Genomic DNA, 20615 nt, shown 5'->3' on the forward strand with positions numbered 1-20615 from the left:
TGACCTAGGCCCTGTTTTATGTCCGCTTAGAAGTATGTGATACATCTACGTACAGCGGAGTGTTTTTTTTTTTTTTTTTTTTTTTTATTTTCGACCCTTTAGAATTTCGACCCACAGCTTGGTTCCGAATAAATTCATGATTAAAAATCTCCTCCAAAGCGGTGATCTCTATCTCAATCGTAAGTCTCCGTGCAAGAGCTGCGAAGTTTGTCACTCAAAATACACCCGTTTTCACTTAATTTCTATTCCTTTCTATGTCAGATGTGCCAGAATTAGAATTTGACTTTTTTGCGAGTTTGATATCACTGGACTACTGACATAAAATGCTTCAATGACGATGCTAATATTTTTCATCAAATAGTAGCATCGGTTCTCATTGATTTCTTACGCTTGTAGATTTTTTTGCAAATAATCAGTCCCACGATCAAATATAAGTTTACTGAAACTTTAGTAAAGGAGTGTATGTTTTAAATGTCAAATTTCACAGACCTTGCGATAGGATTTACGATGGCGACAGAGAACTTGTGCTTTTCAGGATATTACTATATATTTATTTGGCACCAATTTAGGGTGGCATTCCGGTCAAATTTTTAAAAAGTTCCTTAATCAGGACCACCCTAATGTAGGTACAGGATGAAGGAGATCCACGTAAATTCGATGATCGCTGCCGATTTCATCACAATATTAATATAAATTCATACGATTCAAGAGATGAATTGCGGACTACAATATCCGTATCATTGAAAACTCATCCTCTTGAGAAGAAGTTTTTTGACAGATTTATATCTTAGTAAGAATAATATTAACCATAATAATAATAATAATAATAACAACAATTATTGCAAGAAGCGACGCGTTCCTCCTGCTTGCCGCAGGATATGTACGACCCAGAAAGACTTATTCGGCAGCTGCCATGCTGGCGGGCTGTACAGAAGAAGCCGCTGTGAATATAAATTAAATTACAAATTCAATCATTCCTTTCGCAACTTTCTCGCGAGTTATATAATAAAAGAAGAAATAGTCCCCCCCCCCCCCCAATGAACAGCTTTAGAAAAAGCACCGCTCTCCTCGTCCTCATTTCTTACATACATCCGGCATTTTACCTGGATTAATACAGATATATAGATAGAGAGGGGGTGAATAGAAGGAAATAAAAGAAGAATACTTCACTTTAATCTCGTTGCTGAAAATGATGTAGATATAATTTGAAACTAATATATTATGCAATATCTGTTCGAATTCGCGAGTTTAATGACAATACGATAAAAATTATACGGTGTGGCGAATTACCGTAGTCGTATATAGCGAAAACTTAATTCCTCTCGCAGAGGAAGAGACGAAGAAAAAAGCAAATTAACTTGCTCAAAAAAGATCACGTCGAATCATTTTGGTCACACAGAATCACCGTAGGTACTAATTTCATCCACCGTCAAAGCGGAGCCGTATTTTTTTCCCTACGGCTCTCGTTTCAAGACGGGTGTAATTTGAAAATCCGTGTGATTCCTGCGCATAACGTCAAATCGACGTTACCAAATGTCACCTCAAACCTGCCTGCGTATCTAGCGGAATTACGCGACACGCGATTCGACGCTTTGCCAACAATAATTTCCACGTCCAGCCTATAACGGACGTCCAGACGATTGTGAGAGAAATAAACACCCGGCGTAATTCCGCTGTATATAATACAAACGAGGTCCTCTCTCCTGAATCGGAGAGAGTGAGTAAAATTCGACGTTTCGTTTGGATTGTTACAAATACCTCCACGGTGCAGCCGACCGTCCCAACAACTTTCCTTTATAGATTTTCACGCGTCACGTGAACCCGGCCTGTCTTATTCCGTCATTATGCGACAGACAGAGCTTGATGCCAAGCGCGATAAATTCATAAAGTCCCAACAAATTTTCCTCCGAAATGAATTGTAAAAGAGGACAATATTTCACCCGCTTCCCGTTTCCGCCGATCTTGATCGTACGGCCTTTGATATATTTCTCGCACATGCTTAGACGCGGTTACAATGCGTCGATCTCGATGCTTATCGAGAAGCGTAAGATACCTTTCATGTGATATCAGGAAACATCGTTCACGCCGAAAAAATAATGTCAGACCTCTTTCGGGAACATCGTGCTTGCCTTTGATTTTGCGAACGGATAAAACCTATCATTAGCCAAAGTGTATTCACTCGGAGCATATAACATGATAGCTGCAGGGTTGAGTGAATGAAAATTGACCCAACTCACCCTCTGCGATAATCATACACTTACTCGGGGGTACTCTGTGTCGCTTTTATGTTGTGTTCAACCGTCAAGTCGATGGTTATGCATTACATGTATGCCTCCGTTGTGTGTTGCGAGTCGCAAACACTTGTTAAAATCTACATTGCAGGCTTGTTTGCTCGTTTACGTGATGCCAAGGCTAACCGTTTGTTGCTACCACAACGGGGCGAAAGGTGGACCAGGTACTGCAAGCTTGTCTGAAATAAGGGCTCTTCTTGTTATGTTTGAATTTTTTCAACAATATCTGGAGCTCGCATCGTCAAGTTCAAATTTTTTTTTTGTTAGGTTTTGTTGAAAACTCAAACTATTTTTCAAATCGCTCGATATTTGAATATTTCCTTACACCTACAGACTTTCGCAAATTTCATTCGCGAGATCGCAGTCACCCCCAGTCTTTTGAAAACTCGAAAACTCACACAAATTTCAATGAATCTTAATGGAATTTGACAATATTGATGATTTCCTGATCGCAAATTGACGCAACGTCTTTATTCGGGAATAATTCGTACCTTTGTTAATCCGTACAAGGCAAACATGTGTGCAGCCATACGATATGAAGGTGGCGTCTAGGGTTGCCTACACGCAATACTTCGCATACACATTACACTGTTTGACCACAAGCAACGCGGTATTAATTATCGTCGTGTGTTTTTGCGATCGGAGAGATACAGGTGGTGGCGGTTTTGGGTTTGGCGAACCTCGAGGCGGTCTGTACGCAGATTCATCACGATTAGACGGAAGGTGGAGTGAAAGAGAGAGAAAAAAATGTAAATAAAAATAAGAATAAAAATAAAAAAAGAAATTTCAAATTATTGGGAAAAGTAAAAAAAAAAATATTTAAAAACGTTGGAAAACCCCGACACGATTACGAGTATAAAAGGTCCGTAGGGTTACCCTTTCAATGTTAGAGTAACTGCTGGGCCGGACGTTGGAGGAAAACAGAAAACGAAAATGAAAAACGTGGAGGGAACATGGCGGCGTGTTAATCGTGGACTACGATATGAGGCCGGTACTATATGTGTTGCTTCGCGCTTGAAAGTAAAGCTTGATCGTATACATAAAAGCTGCTGAGTCGGTCAGGGAATCAAAAGTATACCTCGGTGTACTTGCATAAATCCCTGAGTTAATCACGCAATGGAGTTGAACGCGTTATAGCGCTCGTTTGCAAACCTGGAATACGACTCGTTTAAAACGGAAGTCGAACATTTTTATTCCTCGTGTAACTATACGACGCGACGCCGCGATTTTCTCTCCCTGTAATAAAAATCTCAATCAAGTGGAACTGCGGTGCTGAAAATAGGCGGAAAATCGAGTTGAGATCGATTTCCAATCCCGAATAAAGAAAGAAAATTTACAAATTTCATTATAGATATATGTCATACCTATACCGTTACGATCGATAGATTGTGGCAGAAAAAAACAATCGCCGATTTTTCCCACGAATTGGTATGCATCTATGCGTTATACCTATCGCGAAGAAAAACTTGAGCCATTTCTTTCTATCGGCAAAGTCAAGCTTGCGTATTTTTCAGAGGGCTTACGGAATTCTCAGTATTTTTATTGAATTTTTATTTTCGATTCAAGGTCCGGCGCGTGATATATGGTATAATATATAGTCTAATATGCACGCGTGCACATTTCGCAGGGTCTGTAGATAATTTGAACTTTTTCCCTGTACGGCTGAATGGTAAATTTCCTAAGGATTCTTTAATCTAGAATTATATCAGGCGGGTGTGAAAATCCCACGGGTCTGTGAAAAAGTGTGAGGTATACCCGACATTGGTATATGGCTTTCCACTTCGTTTCATGTACATTACACACGCGCATGCATGAACGTGTATATATATATATATATAATATATGATACGTTGCACATTGAAAGCGAACGCTGATTTATTTCCAATTGAAGCCGGTATGGATTGTCGAAAATAAAAATTACCTCGTCCTACCGAAGATTGTAGTTGAATGTAAGAAGTAATGTGAAAATTTAAGATCAACTCGTGAAATCGTTGGTTGTACTTCGTACGGCAAAATGCTCTTGATTCGACTGCTTTATCTCCGCATAATAAAATGCTCTCGAGGCATGGAATGAATGGAGGAAAATCAGAGGCGACTCTTCAGTTTCATATAATTGGATTATTTCATGGAATTTCAGTCAATTATTAAGGATTCAAGCGAGGTTAAAATCTAGCTGAATAATATCATTGTATATGTATATTTTACAAATAATACAAATATACAAGTTTTTCAAAATTTATTTCAGTACACTGCACGATGATGAAAACCCGGACTATATTTTAAACAGAATATAATTTACGTGCAAAGAAATTACAGAGAAACGATTTTTTAAAAATGGCATGCGAAAAGAACTTTGGGCAAAGAAATCAGTCCGACCGTTAAGACCGACTTCAAAGGACTGCATATTCCGTTCTATGTTTGAAAGATTTCTCCGTTGCAGACTCGGTTCCATTAGCCCACTTAAGCCTCTGCAGCTAGGCAGTATATATTAATCTATACAGAGAATATTACATATATTTACATTTGATTATTCGCCTACCTTCTGCAGCTGTCCTTACCGCGCTAGATTTGAATCCCAACGTGCTGCAATTATTTATTTCTATGTAAATAGATTTGCGCCGAGAAAATTAAAGCTTCCATAGTACGAACGGCGAGAGCCGAATTAACGCGAAGGTAAATTACGATAGCCAAAATCTGACTCTCTTTTGAGTCCAGTTGAAAACAAAGAGCAATTTTTAATCGTAAATAAAAACTCGCTGCGCGTCTAGATTGTCCGATGATTTTGCGTTTTTGAATTATTGCAAATTAGCACGAGTAACATAGTTGCACGGTTGTACATAAAACATTCGCAAGTTGATATCTACAGATATATGGTAGTCAACACGGTTACCAGTATCATTTTCCCGTGTTATTTTAGTACGTAATTTCCTAATTAGCCAGCAATATCACGCGTTGAAGGATATTACTGTGCTCGCTTGGTCGCGGCTCGGGAACGTTGATAATCACAGCTGTATATATATTCCGTTTGACGGTCGTACATTAGCGTTATCACATACCTTGATTCTCATACCAGGATATCAGTTTAAAATATATCTGCAGCTAAATTCTAATGCCATAAATTATTGAATTTTATAATTTTTTCTCATTTTCCTCTCAACGCCACGTTTGCATAATCTGATAATACGTATACGTATGTGTTTCACCGCCAAATCAATACACGCGGACAATTCTCTTCTGCACGGTTGTTAACACATGCGGAAGATCATAATGTTATAATCTAACTCTGCAACTAAATGACAAAATATATGTACGTAGAACCACGACGTCAACATTATTTTCCTTCAAAATGTTATGGAGAACAAAAGCAAAATAAGAACAGCTCACCGAAAAATCGCGTGACGTGAATTTGAAAAAATTTATATTATCGCACAAAAGATGCATCTATGCAATTACCAGCTGCATGAATGTATCGAAGGTGTATTGCGTGAGGATAAGAAAAGAAGATACGCCGATGTGAAATAGAAAACTGTAAATTTACATTGACAATTTGTATATACATATAAAGCTCTAGGTCGAGGCAGCCGACAACGATGCGCGAAAACGTCATCGAGCCGTATTATAGATGAGTTGCAAACGTGACCAGCATTATACTGACATCATCGTGTCGGCTGTCGCACATATGCTGTAATCGCATTTGGAACTATAGTCTCAGGGGTGTACAAAGCGGTTCAGGAGAGATCGGACTTTGCTCGCCGTACTATATCTACAGAACTGAAATTAATCAACGGATTTCATTCCCGCTTTTGCGAGTAAAATTTTGCGTCGTCGACCTGTTATCAACTCGACTGTGGGGGGTTTTTTCCTCTTTGTGAGAAAAAAAAAGAAATAAAAAATTGTCAACATAGGTATGTTCGAGACTGTAGTCGACACACGCGTTAATCAATAACAATTATCACTCAAATAGGCCGGATTTTGTTTACTTTTCGTAAAGATATGCAATAGAGATTTTTAAACATTCGTTCAGAAACCCGATGTGAAGTTTGGAGGATTGGTGATGATCCAATTCAACGATCGATTTCGTATTTCAGTTGTTACAATTGATTGATGGATGTGAAATATATCAATTAATTAATATCACACGGTCGTTAAAACGAATCCGCTTTACGTGCGTTGGTGGACAATTTATACGTCCAAGAGCGTGTATATAATAATTATCTAGGAGGTGGCGTTGCGTGAGACGGATGCTTGAACGTAAAAAGATCATTATTCAACCGTAACTTTTGTTCTTCATATCGTATATTCTAGCGGACAACTACGCTCAGTGTTCACAATTTGTCGTTTGTACAAATCTACGGACAATTAAGTAAACCGTGCAAGACATTATTGTCCATATTTGTCACGTAGGCTAGATAGATGTATTCAAATTCCGTGTGAACGGTGAAAATCGATTCTCGAAACAGTGGTCGTATCGTTTTTATTCCCGTTCGAGATACACAGCTGTGAATATGTGAAGCTTGATTAGTTTGTCGTCTGGCCGCTAGGGCGGCAGCACCTACCAATCAAACAATGTCAAATGTCAAATCAAACCAATAATTGACAAAGTGTTGCAACGAGTCGTGCAACCGATTGGATTATGCATATGTTGTATAAAACTCTGACACCAATTGTAGAAACATGTTGTCGGATTATCGGCCGTTCGTTTACGCCGCACTTCGTCCAACCGCGGTAGAAAAATTTGGCATGTTTTAGGGGTTAAACGACGATCAACGGTTGAGAAGAAAAACCGAGTTTGACGGAACTATCGATGCCGCGAGAAAATTAAAGGAATTTTTATTGACGTGCGATTGACCACCGAGGTACGTGATTGAGGGTTATTTTGAATAGTTATCGTCAATGGAATCGAAACGGTTCGTGACTTGTAAATGAAAAATATGGGGAAAATAGGCGCGTTAAAATTACATCGAAATCTTGAGCCGTTAGATACGTTCGCAATGTCAGTTTCAACTTCAAACGTTCAATTGAGCGGCACGCGCGCGCATTGGCCGAAGCTTTTCACAACAATCAGCTGATAGCGGAGGGGACAGAGACAGACATTTTTACATCAAAGTCCCCGAAAACACTTTGGATTTGACGTTCGTTCGGTGGGCGAAGTAGGTTTTTTTTTTGTTCATTCGAATTTATATAATAAGTGTTTGAACGTCGGTCCTAGTACGAAGGGACATATTTTGTGGAAGTTTGACGGTAGTGGTGTGATTATTGAAATAACTCTAAATCTTAATTCATAAACGAGACCGACGGATTTATCGGTATTTTGCGAAGCAGTACATTATGCGCTAACTTAGTGAAATGGCTGCCAACGAACAACGTCAAGAGGTGAGTCTTTCTTCTCGTTAAGAAATGAGAATTGGCTCGTTCAAAGGTTGATTTTTCTCATCATCAAACGACATGTAATCCCGCATACATTTTACGGTTAAATGACGAAGCAACCGTCTTATCGGCTGGTCAATTTATGTGAAAATCATCGGAATTCGGTACCGTGTCATCGCAGAAAATAAAGCAACGACAGGCGAGCGCGGATTAACCTTGAGACTTTTGAAGAAATAATTGACAAATAAAAACCAACAAGCAATCGTCGCGAATTACTTTATGTACGTTGGAATACGGGGCGGATATAATCGCCGATCTTTAACCACATCTCGTTTTCAGAACCTCGTCAAATATCGTTGATGAAAATTTCCTACGACATATACGTATATTCGAGATCGGTGATATTCAATTCGTGATATTTACATTCCTTGCAAGCAGCTGTCATTTTGTCATTGCGATATGTCACGGATTTTCTCTTATTTTACGACACCTACAACGTCGGGGAACGATCAAATATTTCTCACATTACGGCTCCACCTTTTTCACTCCCATTTCGTCGCCCAAATTCGACAATATTTTTTTTTTACTCGCCATCCCAGCTCTCCAACAAATAAGACCGAGGTGTTTCTGTAGCACCTAATATTCCCAAATGACTCAACAACAATACAGAAACACTGCTTCAGCGAATTCCTTTATTTTCTCTACAATCTGTCATCGATCCAACAAAATTGTCCCATATTTAATGAACTGATATTACGATAAATCGGTAAAACGGAATTTTCGAAAGCGAATGAAAGTCATGACACAGGAATAAAATAAAAAATTAACGAAGTAACGACATTTTGGTAACCTTGTATCTGGGCGTCTGCTTGTATTTTACTGAAAAAATATCACCTCCAATACTAAAAATAGTTGCAATATTTCCTAAATCTTACCACTTCGCATCTCTGCATTAAGAAGGCTGAATAAAAATGCTCTTGCCAGATACAGATAACCGATCGCTGTCTCAAGATTTTTGAAGTTCATGTCTCACATATGCTTTCCTCGCACTTTTGTCATTTGGAAATAAATATGTATCTTAACAATATTTGGCAGCTGTCAGTTTGAAAATTACTGTTTCAAATAACTCATGACTGTCAACGACGTCAGGTTTCCAAGTTCTGTCTGTATGAAATTTCTTCAAACTGTAATGGAATCATGAGCTTCAAGAAAACATATCCAGCGACGATGGTGGGGATCGTTGAGTGCGTTATAAATGAAAATAAAATGGAAACATCTTTGTCCATATTGTTGATTCCTTAACAATTGAGGTTAGAAGGCTGCCACTAATGTCAGCATTAAAATCATGGTATAAAAATAGCAGTTAGCTCAACCATGTATTTAGATGTCTGGAAACATCTAAGGAAGATTTTTGAATATTTTTTTCTTTAATTCAATACCTTTATCTAAAAAAATTTGCTTTCATTCTACTACAATAAAAGTTTTCTTTTTTCCAAAAAGAGTACAGGCAATAGTTTTACATCTTCCCATGGAATTTTTTACATTTTTCAGTCTTGATCTTCTTTCCATTGAATTTTTTCCTCGAACATATGGCGGATAAAATTGTAAGGGACAGTCTAAATTGTTTCAATTTAGTTTATCAGTACATACACTTTAATGTATCAAGCGATGCTTACTTTGGGTAATTACATTTCAAGAATCATGAATTTTCTCAACCTCGGTAAAACTTTCTCTTTGTGAACTCTGTTACATTAAAATGTAGTTTAATAGGTTTGATCCATGACAAATCAGCCTCTAAAAATCCCTTGGTATTTATATTTACATCGATGAGAATGGTTGTGTTTTGTAAATATAATTTAATGTTTGATATTTTTTATTACCAGCCATAGTGCCACATCTAACACTTTAATAGATGTTTCAGGTGTCTTACTTATTTTTCAAGGCGCAAGACAATCATGTTTTCCTCTCGAGGTATATTTATAGATCCAAGACAATAATATTATAAGTATTGCATGAAAATTCTAATTATACTTGATAAAAGTGTATCTACTCTACACTTATTAATGAATGCTTTGAAAGCAGGTTTGTTCAAAATCTGGAAAATTCCCAAAGTGGACTAATGTAAAGGGACATGAACGAAAATTTCAAATTTAATTTCTCTTCTTGGATACATGTTTTGCAATCAGGTCATTGAACTATTTTTCCAAACAGTGACACCAAGTTTCATTTATGTTGTAACTCGCAGATAATTTTATATTCTAATAGAATTTCCAGGAATCTTATTCCTCTATAACAAGCCTGATAAGTTTTAATTCAAAATGAGTATCAAATATTTCTCACGTATCGTAAATAAGTATTATGAAAAAAAGATTAAATAAAATGGATGTAACCAATTTTTGCAAAAAATTTTCAAACAATAAGTCAGCAACGATTTTGCTGATGGATAAATTTTTAACTCATGTATAAGAGTAATAAGTGGGTAAAGAAATAGGTTAACACTTCATGCATTGATCAGCAGGATCAAAGGGAGCCAGCGCATCATGCAAGGCGTCCGATGAATGCATTCCTAATTTTCTGCAAACGACATCGTGGCGCGGTGCGAATTGGCTTTCCACATTTAGAGAATCGTGCGGTAACTCGTGTGCTCGGCGAATGGTGGGCAACTCTTCAACCTGATCAGAAACGTTCTTACACCGATCTTGCGCAAGAGGTAGGAGATAGGATAAGTGGAGAGCAAAAATTCAGCAGCTGTTAATAACTGATATAAATTTAAGCTGTTCCTTGCCCAATGCTTTTTTCTATTAAAATTATGCTGAGCTAGTTTCTAGAGAAAATACATTTAACTGATAGATACATGGCTATTTGCCAAAACTCAATGAAATAACACGGTTGGTTTCTTATTTCTTTCAGTACAAAGATGCGTTTTTGAATGCGAATCCAGATTTCAAATGGTATAAATTACCTGCCCCACCGTTACGTACTTTAACAACTCGACCAACCAATAAGAAACAAGAATTGGACTTGAGCGATCAGCAAGCCCAATATTTGAACAGCTCCGCGACAGATTCGACAACGTTTGACAAGAGACAGGGACAATCGATTCAGCCTGGAAAATTGGCAGATGAGTCTCAAATTGGTGGTCTCAGTTCCCTTTTTACCCCACAAAAAATAAAAACGGAAGAAATTTTGCCAGTAACAAACGGTACAAATAATATTACAAATGATAACAATGATAGCATACCAAAACCTCCGAAAAAACGATGTACGGAGCCTCCACACCCAGTCAGTCAGAAAAGGGAAATTAAGATCAACTTGTTTGGTGAGAAAAAGAGAGAATCGAACAACAATAATCAACAACTTATCGTAAGTTGTACTCTATAGGATGATGTTATACGTAAAAAAAATTTATGCTCTTTCCTCTCGGAACTTTTATTGCAAACTGTAACATTGGTCCAAAGGTCACCATTGAAGCCCAGACAAATATCGAGTAACTCTTTTTTCGCACACAGGCTGTTGACAATGAGAAGAGTGCCAATAATTTGTACTACGAAGGTGCAGGATCGCCTGAGGAAAGTACTTTTCGGGGAGAGAGAACCTGCAAGGGATTGCGTTACCAGAAATTTCTTGCAGAACAGTCGCGACCTATCGGGCCACCTGGGCAACAGACTAGGCGAAGAAGAGCAGCTGAATTTCTCAGGTACTCTAATTTCTGTGTTCAACTTTAGTCTCGACTGATCGTCTGGTTGTGATTTTACTCCGTTGATATTGTTAGGTGAAAAATTTGATCAACGTTATTGTTTCTAGTCTCGAAGAACAAACAATTGAAAGGAGGAATTCAATTTCTTCAAATTTCAGTGAAAAGACTGACTCCGTGAGCAGCGAGGGTGGCAGTAGTACTCGAGGTGAATTAGAACATCTGGTGGAAAGGTAGTCATTTTTTATTCATACAATTATTGAGGTCATCAAGAATTTCCTATGATTCTTACTGCTGATTATAGTGCCGAGGGAAAGCTCGAGGCTTCAAAGCCAGAAGAAACAGAGACAGAAGAAGCAGGTGGTCAAATGCAATATGAAACTTGGACCCCTCGCAAAAGATTCAAGGCTGAGTGAGTAAGAGCACTTGAAAGAGATTTTTTAACTGTTTCAGGAATCGATTTATTAATAATATGACATATTTTCACAGAGATTTTAATTTAGAAAAAAAAATAGAGGCGCTGCCATCTCTGAGTTTAGAAGAATTCCAAGAAAAGAAAAAGCAGCAGCGTATCAAGAAGAAAAAGATCTTACAAAAATCAAACCACAATAATTTGAGTCACGAACACAGTAACTGGTCAACCGTTAAGCAGTCGAATGACGTATCAGAAAGAGCGTTATTGGTCGGGAGTCAAAAGCGAAAAGCACGAAAACAAAGCATCACACGTAATGCTGGAGCAAGCTGTACAGTTCAAAGCAGTGAAAACCAAGACAGTAAAGGTATGTGCTCAAAAAATGTTCAAGTATAGTATTTTAAAAATCAGTTAAATTCACTATGGAATACCTTATAATTTCATTATGAGTTGACTTATTAATGACAATGGTAGCTCATAATTTTGTTCTAATGTGAAGAAATTTCATTCAAATTTAATTAAACCAGTAGAATGGGGTACACCTCCGGACCTTGGTGCACTGGCCTGCCTTGCAGCAGTTGCTGCCGACCGAACCAAACTCACAAAATAATAATGCCTCCTCCAAACTTTATATGAGAGTTTGAATTAACTTAACGTAATACAACCCCCAACACAACCAAAATATGTAATTTGATACTACACACATACAAATATATACGTACTGTGAATATTTCTCGAAGCGATCTTGTCCAGCCACTCGAGGTGACATTGTGCCTTGCATCAACTGCTGTGAGTTGGCTCGAACCGTGAGAATGAGTGAACTCCTTCAAGGTATATTTACAGTATATATTTATATATACATATACGCATATAAACGTTATTATTATTGTTATTATTGATACACTATTATGCCCCATTAAATTTATGAAACTTAATATAAGAAATTATGTTTATATACACATAGTGGTAGGTGACCGTATAGTATAGGTAAACAGGGATATTTTTTAAATATTTTAATACGAGCTACATTTATACGATAGTTATTACCGCAGCATGTACCTAACACTATATACCATTATTATTTTTCCGTTGATAATCAATTCTTACTATTCGTTTATGTGATTTCTAACGATACCAGATTCGTATGGATATTTGGTTTGAATTTTAAATGTGATTCTTGTGATTATCTGCAGCTTCATATTTTCTTTCAGATTTCTCTTTCTCACTCTTCCGAAAATTTTTGTCCGCATTGGTAAAAAAACAAAAAAACTGATACGTGTTGAAAATTTATTTATTGACATAGTAAACGTTAACGAACATTTATGCAATGCATATATGTGCATACCCAATCTTGTTTTCTGTCCATACGATCGGTATCTAAACGAACTAGCCGGATGTCATGGTGCTTTGACGTTTTCTTAAACAGTATAGTTAATTAGTGAATATAGAATATAGCGAGAATATATATGTATATATCTATGAATAGATATCTTTTGAAAGAGTTCAATAAGATATTCAAATACACCATACGATATAAAAATTTTATACGGAAGATGAGATCCATTCTGAAAGCAGGTTTTTCAATATTAGGAATTAGTCCGGTTTGTCTGAGATTGCTGCGACCGTAACTAAATCTAATGGGTACTGAATATCTCTGACGTTTCTGTTATGTACTGTTGACTATAACAATTATGATGATAATGAGAAATATTATTATTATGTAACAGCTATATAAATTATCCTGACTGTACTCTGTAAACGTTTGGTGTACGAATTGCAAATAGCTGGCACACAGTATTACGAAGTCCATTACAGTTGGGACAGGAAAAAGAAAAACAAATACAAAATGAGGGGAATATTCTTGTTTTCGATAGAAAAACAACACAAACAGTACCAACAAAAAATACAAAAAAAATATAATCAAAATGTATAAACCAACCCTACAATACGTACGTACATGCGTATGTACGAATACTTACATATATTTTGTAACGATAAGACTACTAAAACTAATATATTTGATTGTATATTAATAATATTTATATCAACTAACGTACATAGAATTAAGATTTTGTGGATACCAGTTTGTTGGCACTGGTGGAGAAAGTAAGAGACTTGTCTGTGATTTTGGCTAAAAGGAATTTTTAATGTTTTATATTTTTCTATCAATTATATCTCTTTAATTGTGTTAAAAACAAAAAATTAATTTTGGAAACAATTCTAGATTGTTAAAAGTGTTATGTTGAAGAATACGTGAAAACAGTCAACCTTGGTTAATTTTTGTGGAGCTTCAGTGGGCCTACCTCTACAGATACCTGATTATACCTGCCATGTCCCTCATTCCCTCTTTTCCTTTTCTCACTTCTTTCCCTATTCCTAATCCCAATAAAAGCCACGAAGCTGACTGTTTCTAGTATTTTTCAATCAACGTTTGACGCTATCAACTGTTAATAATTTTTTGTTGGATGATTATCAGGAGATATGTATTATTCTATTTGAAACGTGCCTTGAAAAGATAAAAAATGTACCGATTTACAAACAATGACCAACATGATTTAATTTGATTGGAAAAAATTTTTTTCTCAAAGCTTATATCTCTCGGTCTTTCTATTTCAATCTACATACTATATAAAAAACGCTATTACGATCTGCCGAATTATTCAAACATTATGGAAAGCGGGTATTTGGATTAAAATGTTTAGTCGCAAGGGAGAAGGAGATAAAGATGAGGTATTTTGAAATTGAAATTTTTCGAATTTTACAGCACAAAATCTGTGTAACTAGCTTTAAAATATGTAATTTACACAAGCATATATATATATATTGTATACTTGTAGCATATTGTATACTGTTTATATAAATAAATATATGATATTTTGATGTAACAATTTTGTCACCTGCTTCTGAACACTAATTACAGTTAAAGCGTATCTAAAACGTTACCAAAAATGACTTGTTTATACGTATTTATTCTGTTATTATCTAAGTTCAGTAATATGTTTGTCTACGGGTAGTAACAGCTATAATTGATCGATTGAAAACCCGACATTAAAATTCGTATGCACGTCTCATCGGTATATAATAAGATCTAAAACGCTTGAAAGTTATCAAAGATCCGCAATAAACTAATTTATCTGTCAAAATCAGCTGTTCTTAACGCGCTTCGTAAACAGCTGACCAAGGAAAATAACAGTGGAGATGCTGCCATCTGCAGTATTCCGCAGATATCTCGAAGTATGTAACGGGAATAAGTTCTGTCGCCATCTTGTAAGCCATGACACATCGTCGCTCGTCGTGCGGGTTTTGTTTCTCGAGAAGGCCTACGGAGATTGGAATCGTTTCGGGATTCCTCAACAGTTTCAATGACTCCTCGCAGTCATAAGTTCGACGCGACGAAGTGTTGATCAGTCGAAATCGTTCCGCCGAGGCTTATTCGCGGAACGTATTATAATTTTGGACAGAGGCCGAAAGAAGGTCGGTAAATTCAATTCGCTGACTTTGTTTACATTCGGTGTGTCGGCTATTTAGCCCCCCTCCATTGACTTGATATTTGCTTTATTTACAATTACAGATCAGCTGGAATTAGATTGTTTCGAATAAGATGGGGGTTATATTCCTCGAGCATATCGGAGGCGTTCGTCTATTCTCCTGCGCTTCCTGCGACACGAATCTAACGAATCGCAGCCAATTAATCAGCACTAGATTTACGGGGGCGACCGGACGAGCCTTTTTGTTTAATAAAGTGGTAAACCTCAATTACAGGTAACTGCTGAATAGAATGGGGGCGTTTGAAGCTTCTTGATTTATATGATATGTATGAAAAAACAAAATATTTTCAATGTCAGATTACAGAATCTAATTGATTGAATAATATTTAGCGAGGTACAAGACAGAGTCATGCTAACGGGTCGACACATGGTGCGCGATGTTAGCTGCAAAAATTGTGATGCCAAACTTGGATGGGTATATGAGTTTGCAACGGATGACAACCAGCGATACAAAGAAGGCAGGGTCATCTTAGAGCGAGCGCTTGTCACTGAAAGTGATGGAATGGGCGAGAATATCTAATATTTGAGCCCACAATTGCGAGAAAAATGGTGCTGAGCGTCACAGGTAATGAGAAACTTTATTTGGCGATATATTCCTCAAAATTCATCATTACCCTAACAAAATTGGTTCGGGTTGTTGCTGTTAGCCAATGCGATGAAGGTTGTATTGATATTAGTCTGTATTACCTGTGGCAGCAAGCATCCATCCCTGTAATATATTTGTTTGACTTTAGTTAGAACTGTATGTTCACTATTATATTTATACATGTATAAAGTTTAAGTTGATTCAAGTATAAAATGTGATGATTTCCTTCAATATTCTGTAACATATCTGTCACTGAGGACTTTGGGTTCCTATCTCCACTTTGAGTTCTTGTCAGAATTTGATGTTAAAAATTAAATACAGGATGTCCTAGTGCGTTTTGAGAAAGCAGTAACTATTCAGAAGCTACAGATCTTAATTTTATCATTCAAGTTTCTGAGCAAACAATGCTGGAAAGAACAAAAATTTAGAAATTGAAGATACAAGACCTGAAAAAGTGACTTATATTTATTAACGTTTTTATACATATATTATATATATATATATATATATATATATATATATATATATATATATATATATATATATATATATATATATATATATATATATATATATATGTATATATATATATATATATATATATATATATATATATATATATATATATATATATGTATATATATATATGGAAATAAACGTAAATCTTAATGCAAGCATTTTGTTCGATTTGAAATATTTATTTCAATTATTTGTGGCAATTTGCGTAAAATACGATCCATAGAATATTTCATATCCAATTTATTATAGCACCAAATTAAGTTTAAACTTTACTCGCTCTCTCTCCCAAGGATCTTATCCTTCACATTGATCGCATATTTCTTTAGATATGACAAACAAGTTCCAAATTTCAGCTTCTAGTACATAATAATAGAATATGTATATTGAAATTGGAATTTTTAGAGTCGATTTTTTTCTATTTTTTATTAAGCAAGATTTACAAAGTTTACAAAATTCAATTCGTAGAATGCAGAGGTAAAACAGGAACATGCTGATAGATATACAGTTATTAAAATTGTATGAATTGACGATGGATTTGGAAATTCTTAAGGCGCTCTTGAAATGCTGGCCATAAAGCACACATACATTATATGAAACGTATAATAAATTAATTTGTTTCACAAAGCAAATACACGCAATTATACGTCTGATATTGAAAATTGATTTATAATTCTAAACTTGGTCAGTTCAGTATAAATTTCTCTTGTCTAACTTTGGTGTTATAACGGTGCTATGTGGATATTTGCATCCAAATGATGAAGATAGCTGAAACAATAATGGTGCATGATTTTATTTGGGAACAGCAACAATTGTTCTATTTAATACAATAATAACAAGCATCTGGCATTGATGTCACAAGTGACGAATAGATAAGAGAGGTGCTTTAAAACGTTAGTGATAGCAATTCATTCGGTCAAATAAATTAAACATTTACCTTGGATTGTGTGATTGCACCTTTGCACGCAGTATAGAGGGACCAATAAGGGAGCTCAATGTATTTAAACATTGACTAGCAGCACTAGATGTGAGTGCATTTTCACTTTCTAGTGCATAGAAAATTGAATCAAAGAAATCTTGCACTATAGATTTCGTATATTTTTTGCCAATGCTGGTACAAATAATGGGAAGTGTTTTGCACAAATTTTCTAGAAGCTGCAAATGATTGCTGTAGTGACGCAGCTTCGAAATTTCAGCGAGAAGCGGTAAAATTTCAGTCACTACGCTTGATGCAGGTCCTCCAATCATTGCTAATTCTCCAAGTAGATGTAAACACCTAACAACATTTTTTTTCAGTCGTAAATATGGCATAAAATCTACTAATGGTATAAGAAATTCTATAAAGATTATTGAACTTTTTTGATATCGTAATAATTTGGGCATTTTGTACTAGAATAAATATTAAATACCCATCCGCTAGCTCCCATGGCTCGCTTGGTTTACGCCTCACGTGAGCCAAGTCAGTATTTCTGTTATGTTCATACATCTGTGAACAAACTCATCTGTTAGAATATCCAGATGCGAAAAAACTCATCATTTTATTAGTGTGTATGCCCAAAAATTTTTACTTACTGGTACATCATCAGTGGGATCTGCAACTTGCGGACACTTACGAGTACTTGTATAATTTGTATTTAGCTTAGAGTTAGGCTCTGAAAATAGAAGACTAGAGTCTGGCTGATTTCTGACACCATTCAATCCCGCTACCATTCTCGGCTGAATTTCAGCCAGAGCTGAAGCACCATAAGCTCTGACTGTGTTACTTAGTCCGATAGCTGCGTCTTGGCGCACACTTGCAATCGGATCTTCCAAATTCCGAAAAAACATAGGATACAAAGTGGGAAGAGCCTTTTGAGATTCTTGTGGAAAAGACTGTATCAAGCTGCCGCAAGCTAAGCACGCAGCTGAAATTTTATATGAAGATTGAATATTCAACATTAGTTTGAATCATTATGGAAACGGGACAAGTATTAAAACATATTACCATCGCGAACTGGCCAGAAATCATCTTGAAAACAAATACCAAGGGTAGATAATAGGCGCTGAACATGTGGCCGAACACATTCTGAATCAATTTTTGTTGCTAATTCTGCGATACATGAACAAGCTGCCTCTCTAACTGCATGATTATCACATTCTGTTGTCTGAATATAAAAATAAATTATCAGTTTGTGAGGAAACTAACTTCGTGCTTTAAAATGCATGTATAAAATTTACAAAACTTACCTTTATGTAATAATTGACTGTTTCGTTCACAAATCTTTCTACTAGCACTTTTCCGTCGGGACCCGTAACTTGTCTCCAGGTTTCTTGTGAATAATTTCTAACTCCCTCAGCTACGTAGTACCTAAAACAATCAGATTTGAATTGGCATTGTGAAATTCAGCTGAGTAGAAAAAAGTAAGTCCTTGATTTCACACCTGTTTAAACAAATCTTTGGTAAAAGTTCAGGATAATATGCTTCCCTAGACTTGGCCATAGGTAAGGCAACCAAAAACTTTCTAGTTGCGACACTGGCTGCCAAGCGAACTTGCGACCAGTTGTCCGATAGGCCAGATGATAAATTATGGGCAAACTCATTGCCATACGTATTGATAACAGTGTTGTCACACTCGCCATAATCTAGCAAATAATTTTTTATGATTGAATTTCTTTAAATTTCAGTTTGTGATTTTGGCAGAGAATGACGCTTACCATATTCGTCCACTGCGTTAGTAACTAAAGAAGCACAAAGATAAAATGCAGCTTCTCTAACAAAACGACAGGAGTGCTTGGTGCTCCGAAACACCAAATTCAACATCTCAGAGTCAATGAATGGTTGAAATTCATGACCACATCCCTCAGCAATATTTTGTAGACATTTTAAAGTTGTTTCTAAAGCGGTTGACGAGCCACCTGTGTCCTGATGGTCATTTATGTCGATTGAACTCTGTTTAGCGTATTATAAGAATCGGAGGGCAAACAATTTATATCTCTAATGGTGTTAATAAATTGAATTCAGAATATCCGGAGAATAACAAGTTCCTCCTGATTTTTATTGAGTCAGAGTAAGGTAATTAACTGGCTACTATCTTACTACAGCTTTACTCACCGAGCTGGATGCAATTTTATGCATAATCTGTTGCTGATCTGTATTCTGAGAATCAATTTGACTCGATAAGAGATTAACAAGGGATGTTTTTATCTCAGAATACAAGAGAGGGCCTGCTTTAGCGCAAAGTACTCCCAGTACTTCCCCTGTGACCAGAAAGTTAGCATTACACTATTGCGAGTAAAAAAGGTAAACGTGCTAGGTATGCTAAGTAACGAAACATAAACAAAACAAAAAACTAAATAAATAAGTAATTGCAAAGCGGCTCCTCTAATGTATTCTAAAATAAATGACAGTTGGTATTTTGAATACTATTACAAGGAATTAAAAATACTTTTTTGGCAAATAGCCAAAGCGACAGTTTCAAATTACATACCGGCGGCTATTCGAACTCGTGGCTCATCGTCAATTAGGTACTGCAGAGCGGTGTCTTTATATTTATTTATAAATAGTTGATCGTCTTCATTTTCTATGTTAAGATAACTAACAACTATTTTAGAGCCTAATAAGCAGCCGTATTTTGTCTCCCACGGCGCCTCTTTGTTTGTAGCTGTAGCAATTAAGGCATTTTTGAATTGTTGCACAGTACTTTGGCTCGAAGCTGGCAGTGTTTTATTTAATTCAGATATTGCCTGATCTCGCTCAAGCTTCATGGGGCTGCATAGAAGATGCAATATTTCATGCGACATTGTTGAAAACGCTGATCAAAGGGTGAAATGAGTCTGAAATCGGAAGAATGAAGCCATTGGGTATTCGTTCGTAAATATGCCCGTTTATCAGGTATTCGCACAATGTGTGAAAGGCGGCAAGAACAAGGTAAATAGACTGAAAATATTGTGTACATAAAAAAAATGAAGGTGTTAATTCAAACTTTGACAGTTGGGCACTAACCTCAAAATTATTTGTTTCTAATAAGAATAAGGCGTATTGAAGAGCACATTTCGTCTTGGAGACACCGATTTGAACCACTGAGGCTCGTACTATAAGAAAACAATATTTTACGAGCCGACAATACGGCTTCACGGAGTAAAATTCGTAAATTTTTTACGTGACAGAAGACAGGCAAGCTCCTGTGGCATTCGAACGTTTTCATTGGCTGGTGCACAGCAT

General features: G+C 36.4%; 3 protein-coding genes across 6 annotated transcripts; 2 read left to right on the top strand and 1 right to left on the bottom strand.

The window, feature by feature from the left end:
• Window positions 1-7419: 7419 nt before the first annotated feature.
• Window positions 7420-14598, top strand: LOC124184611. 4 transcript variants are annotated; one of them, XM_046574508.1, is made up of 8 exons: window positions 7420-7664; window positions 10174-10368; window positions 10569-11021; window positions 11168-11355; window positions 11463-11585; window positions 11657-11764; window positions 11842-12131; window positions 12295-14598. In XM_046574508.1, exons 1-8 carry the CDS (start codon window positions 7638-7640, stop codon window positions 12372-12374), a joined length of 1464 nt encoding a protein of 487 aa, XP_046430464.1. In that variant the 5' UTR covers window positions 7420-7637; the 3' UTR covers window positions 12375-14598. The 4 variants fall into 4 exon arrangements, with proteins under 4 accessions (XP_046430464.1, XP_046430462.1, XP_046430465.1 ...); XM_046574506.1 differs by having other exon boundaries at window positions 7421-7664; window positions 12292-14598; XM_046574509.1 differs by having other exon boundaries at window positions 7421-7664; window positions 11514-11585; window positions 12292-14598.
• Window positions 14599-15017: 419 nt separating this feature from the next.
• LOC124184612 (protein yippee-like 5) lies at window positions 15018-16106 on the top strand. The gene is made up of 3 exons (XM_046574512.1): window positions 15018-15238; window positions 15336-15526; window positions 15643-16106. The coding sequence occupies exons 2-3, from the start codon at window positions 15366-15368 to the stop codon at window positions 15830-15832; spliced, it is 351 nt and encodes a 116-aa protein (XP_046430468.1). The 5' UTR covers window positions 15018-15238; window positions 15336-15365; the 3' UTR covers window positions 15833-16106.
• A 727-nt stretch (window positions 16107-16833) lies between these two features.
• Window positions 16834-20571, bottom strand: LOC124185822. Its single transcript, XM_046576957.1, has 11 exons — window positions 20397-20571; window positions 19882-20227; window positions 19506-19651; window positions 19109-19316; window positions 18835-19036; window positions 18641-18761; window positions 18399-18558; window positions 17987-18318; window positions 17824-17900; window positions 17352-17690; window positions 16834-17182 (listed from the first exon to the last, which is right to left on the bottom strand). The coding sequence occupies exons 2-11, from the start codon at window positions 20192-20194 to the stop codon at window positions 17137-17139; spliced, it is 1944 nt and encodes a 647-aa protein (XP_046432913.1). The 5' UTR covers window positions 20195-20227; window positions 20397-20571; the 3' UTR covers window positions 16834-17136.
• Window positions 20572-20615: the final 44 nt, after the last annotated feature.

This window comes from Neodiprion fabricii, chromosome 6 (genome assembly GCF_021155785.1).
Source record: "Neodiprion fabricii isolate iyNeoFabr1 chromosome 6, iyNeoFabr1.1, whole genome shotgun sequence".
Taxonomy (NCBI): domain Eukaryota; kingdom Metazoa; phylum Arthropoda; class Insecta; order Hymenoptera; family Diprionidae; genus Neodiprion; species Neodiprion fabricii.

Coding starts and splice junctions, on each gene's coding strand:
- LOC124184612 (XM_046574512.1), top strand. CDS start 15,366: ATGGGGGTTATATTCCTCGAGCATATCGGAGGCGTTCGTCTATTCTCC. Junction 15,527..15,642: donor GTGGTAAACCTCAATTACAG/GTAACTGCTGAA, acceptor AATAATATTTAG/CGAGGTACAAGACAGAGTCA.
- LOC124184611 (XM_046574506.1), top strand. CDS start 7,638: ATGGCTGCCAACGAACAACGTCAAGAG. Junction 11,022..11,167: donor ACAATAATCAACAACTTATC/GTAAGTTGTACT, acceptor TTTCGCACACAG/GCTGTTGACAATGAGAAGAG. Junction 11,765..11,841: donor CGCAAAAGATTCAAGGCTGA/GTGAGTAAGAGC, acceptor ATATTTTCACAG/AGATTTTAATTTAGAAAAAA.
- LOC124185822 (XM_046576957.1), bottom strand. CDS start 20,194: ATGTCGCATGAAATATTGCATCTTCTATGCAGCCCCATGAAGCTTGAG. Junction 19,652..19,881: donor ACGAGTTCGAATAGCCGCCG/GTATGTAATTTG, acceptor TTCTGGTCACAG/GGGAAGTACTGGGAGTACTT. Junction 18,762..18,834: donor CCAAAGATTTGTTTAAACAG/GTGTGAAATCAA, acceptor TGATTGTTTTAG/GTACTACGTAGCTGAGGGAG.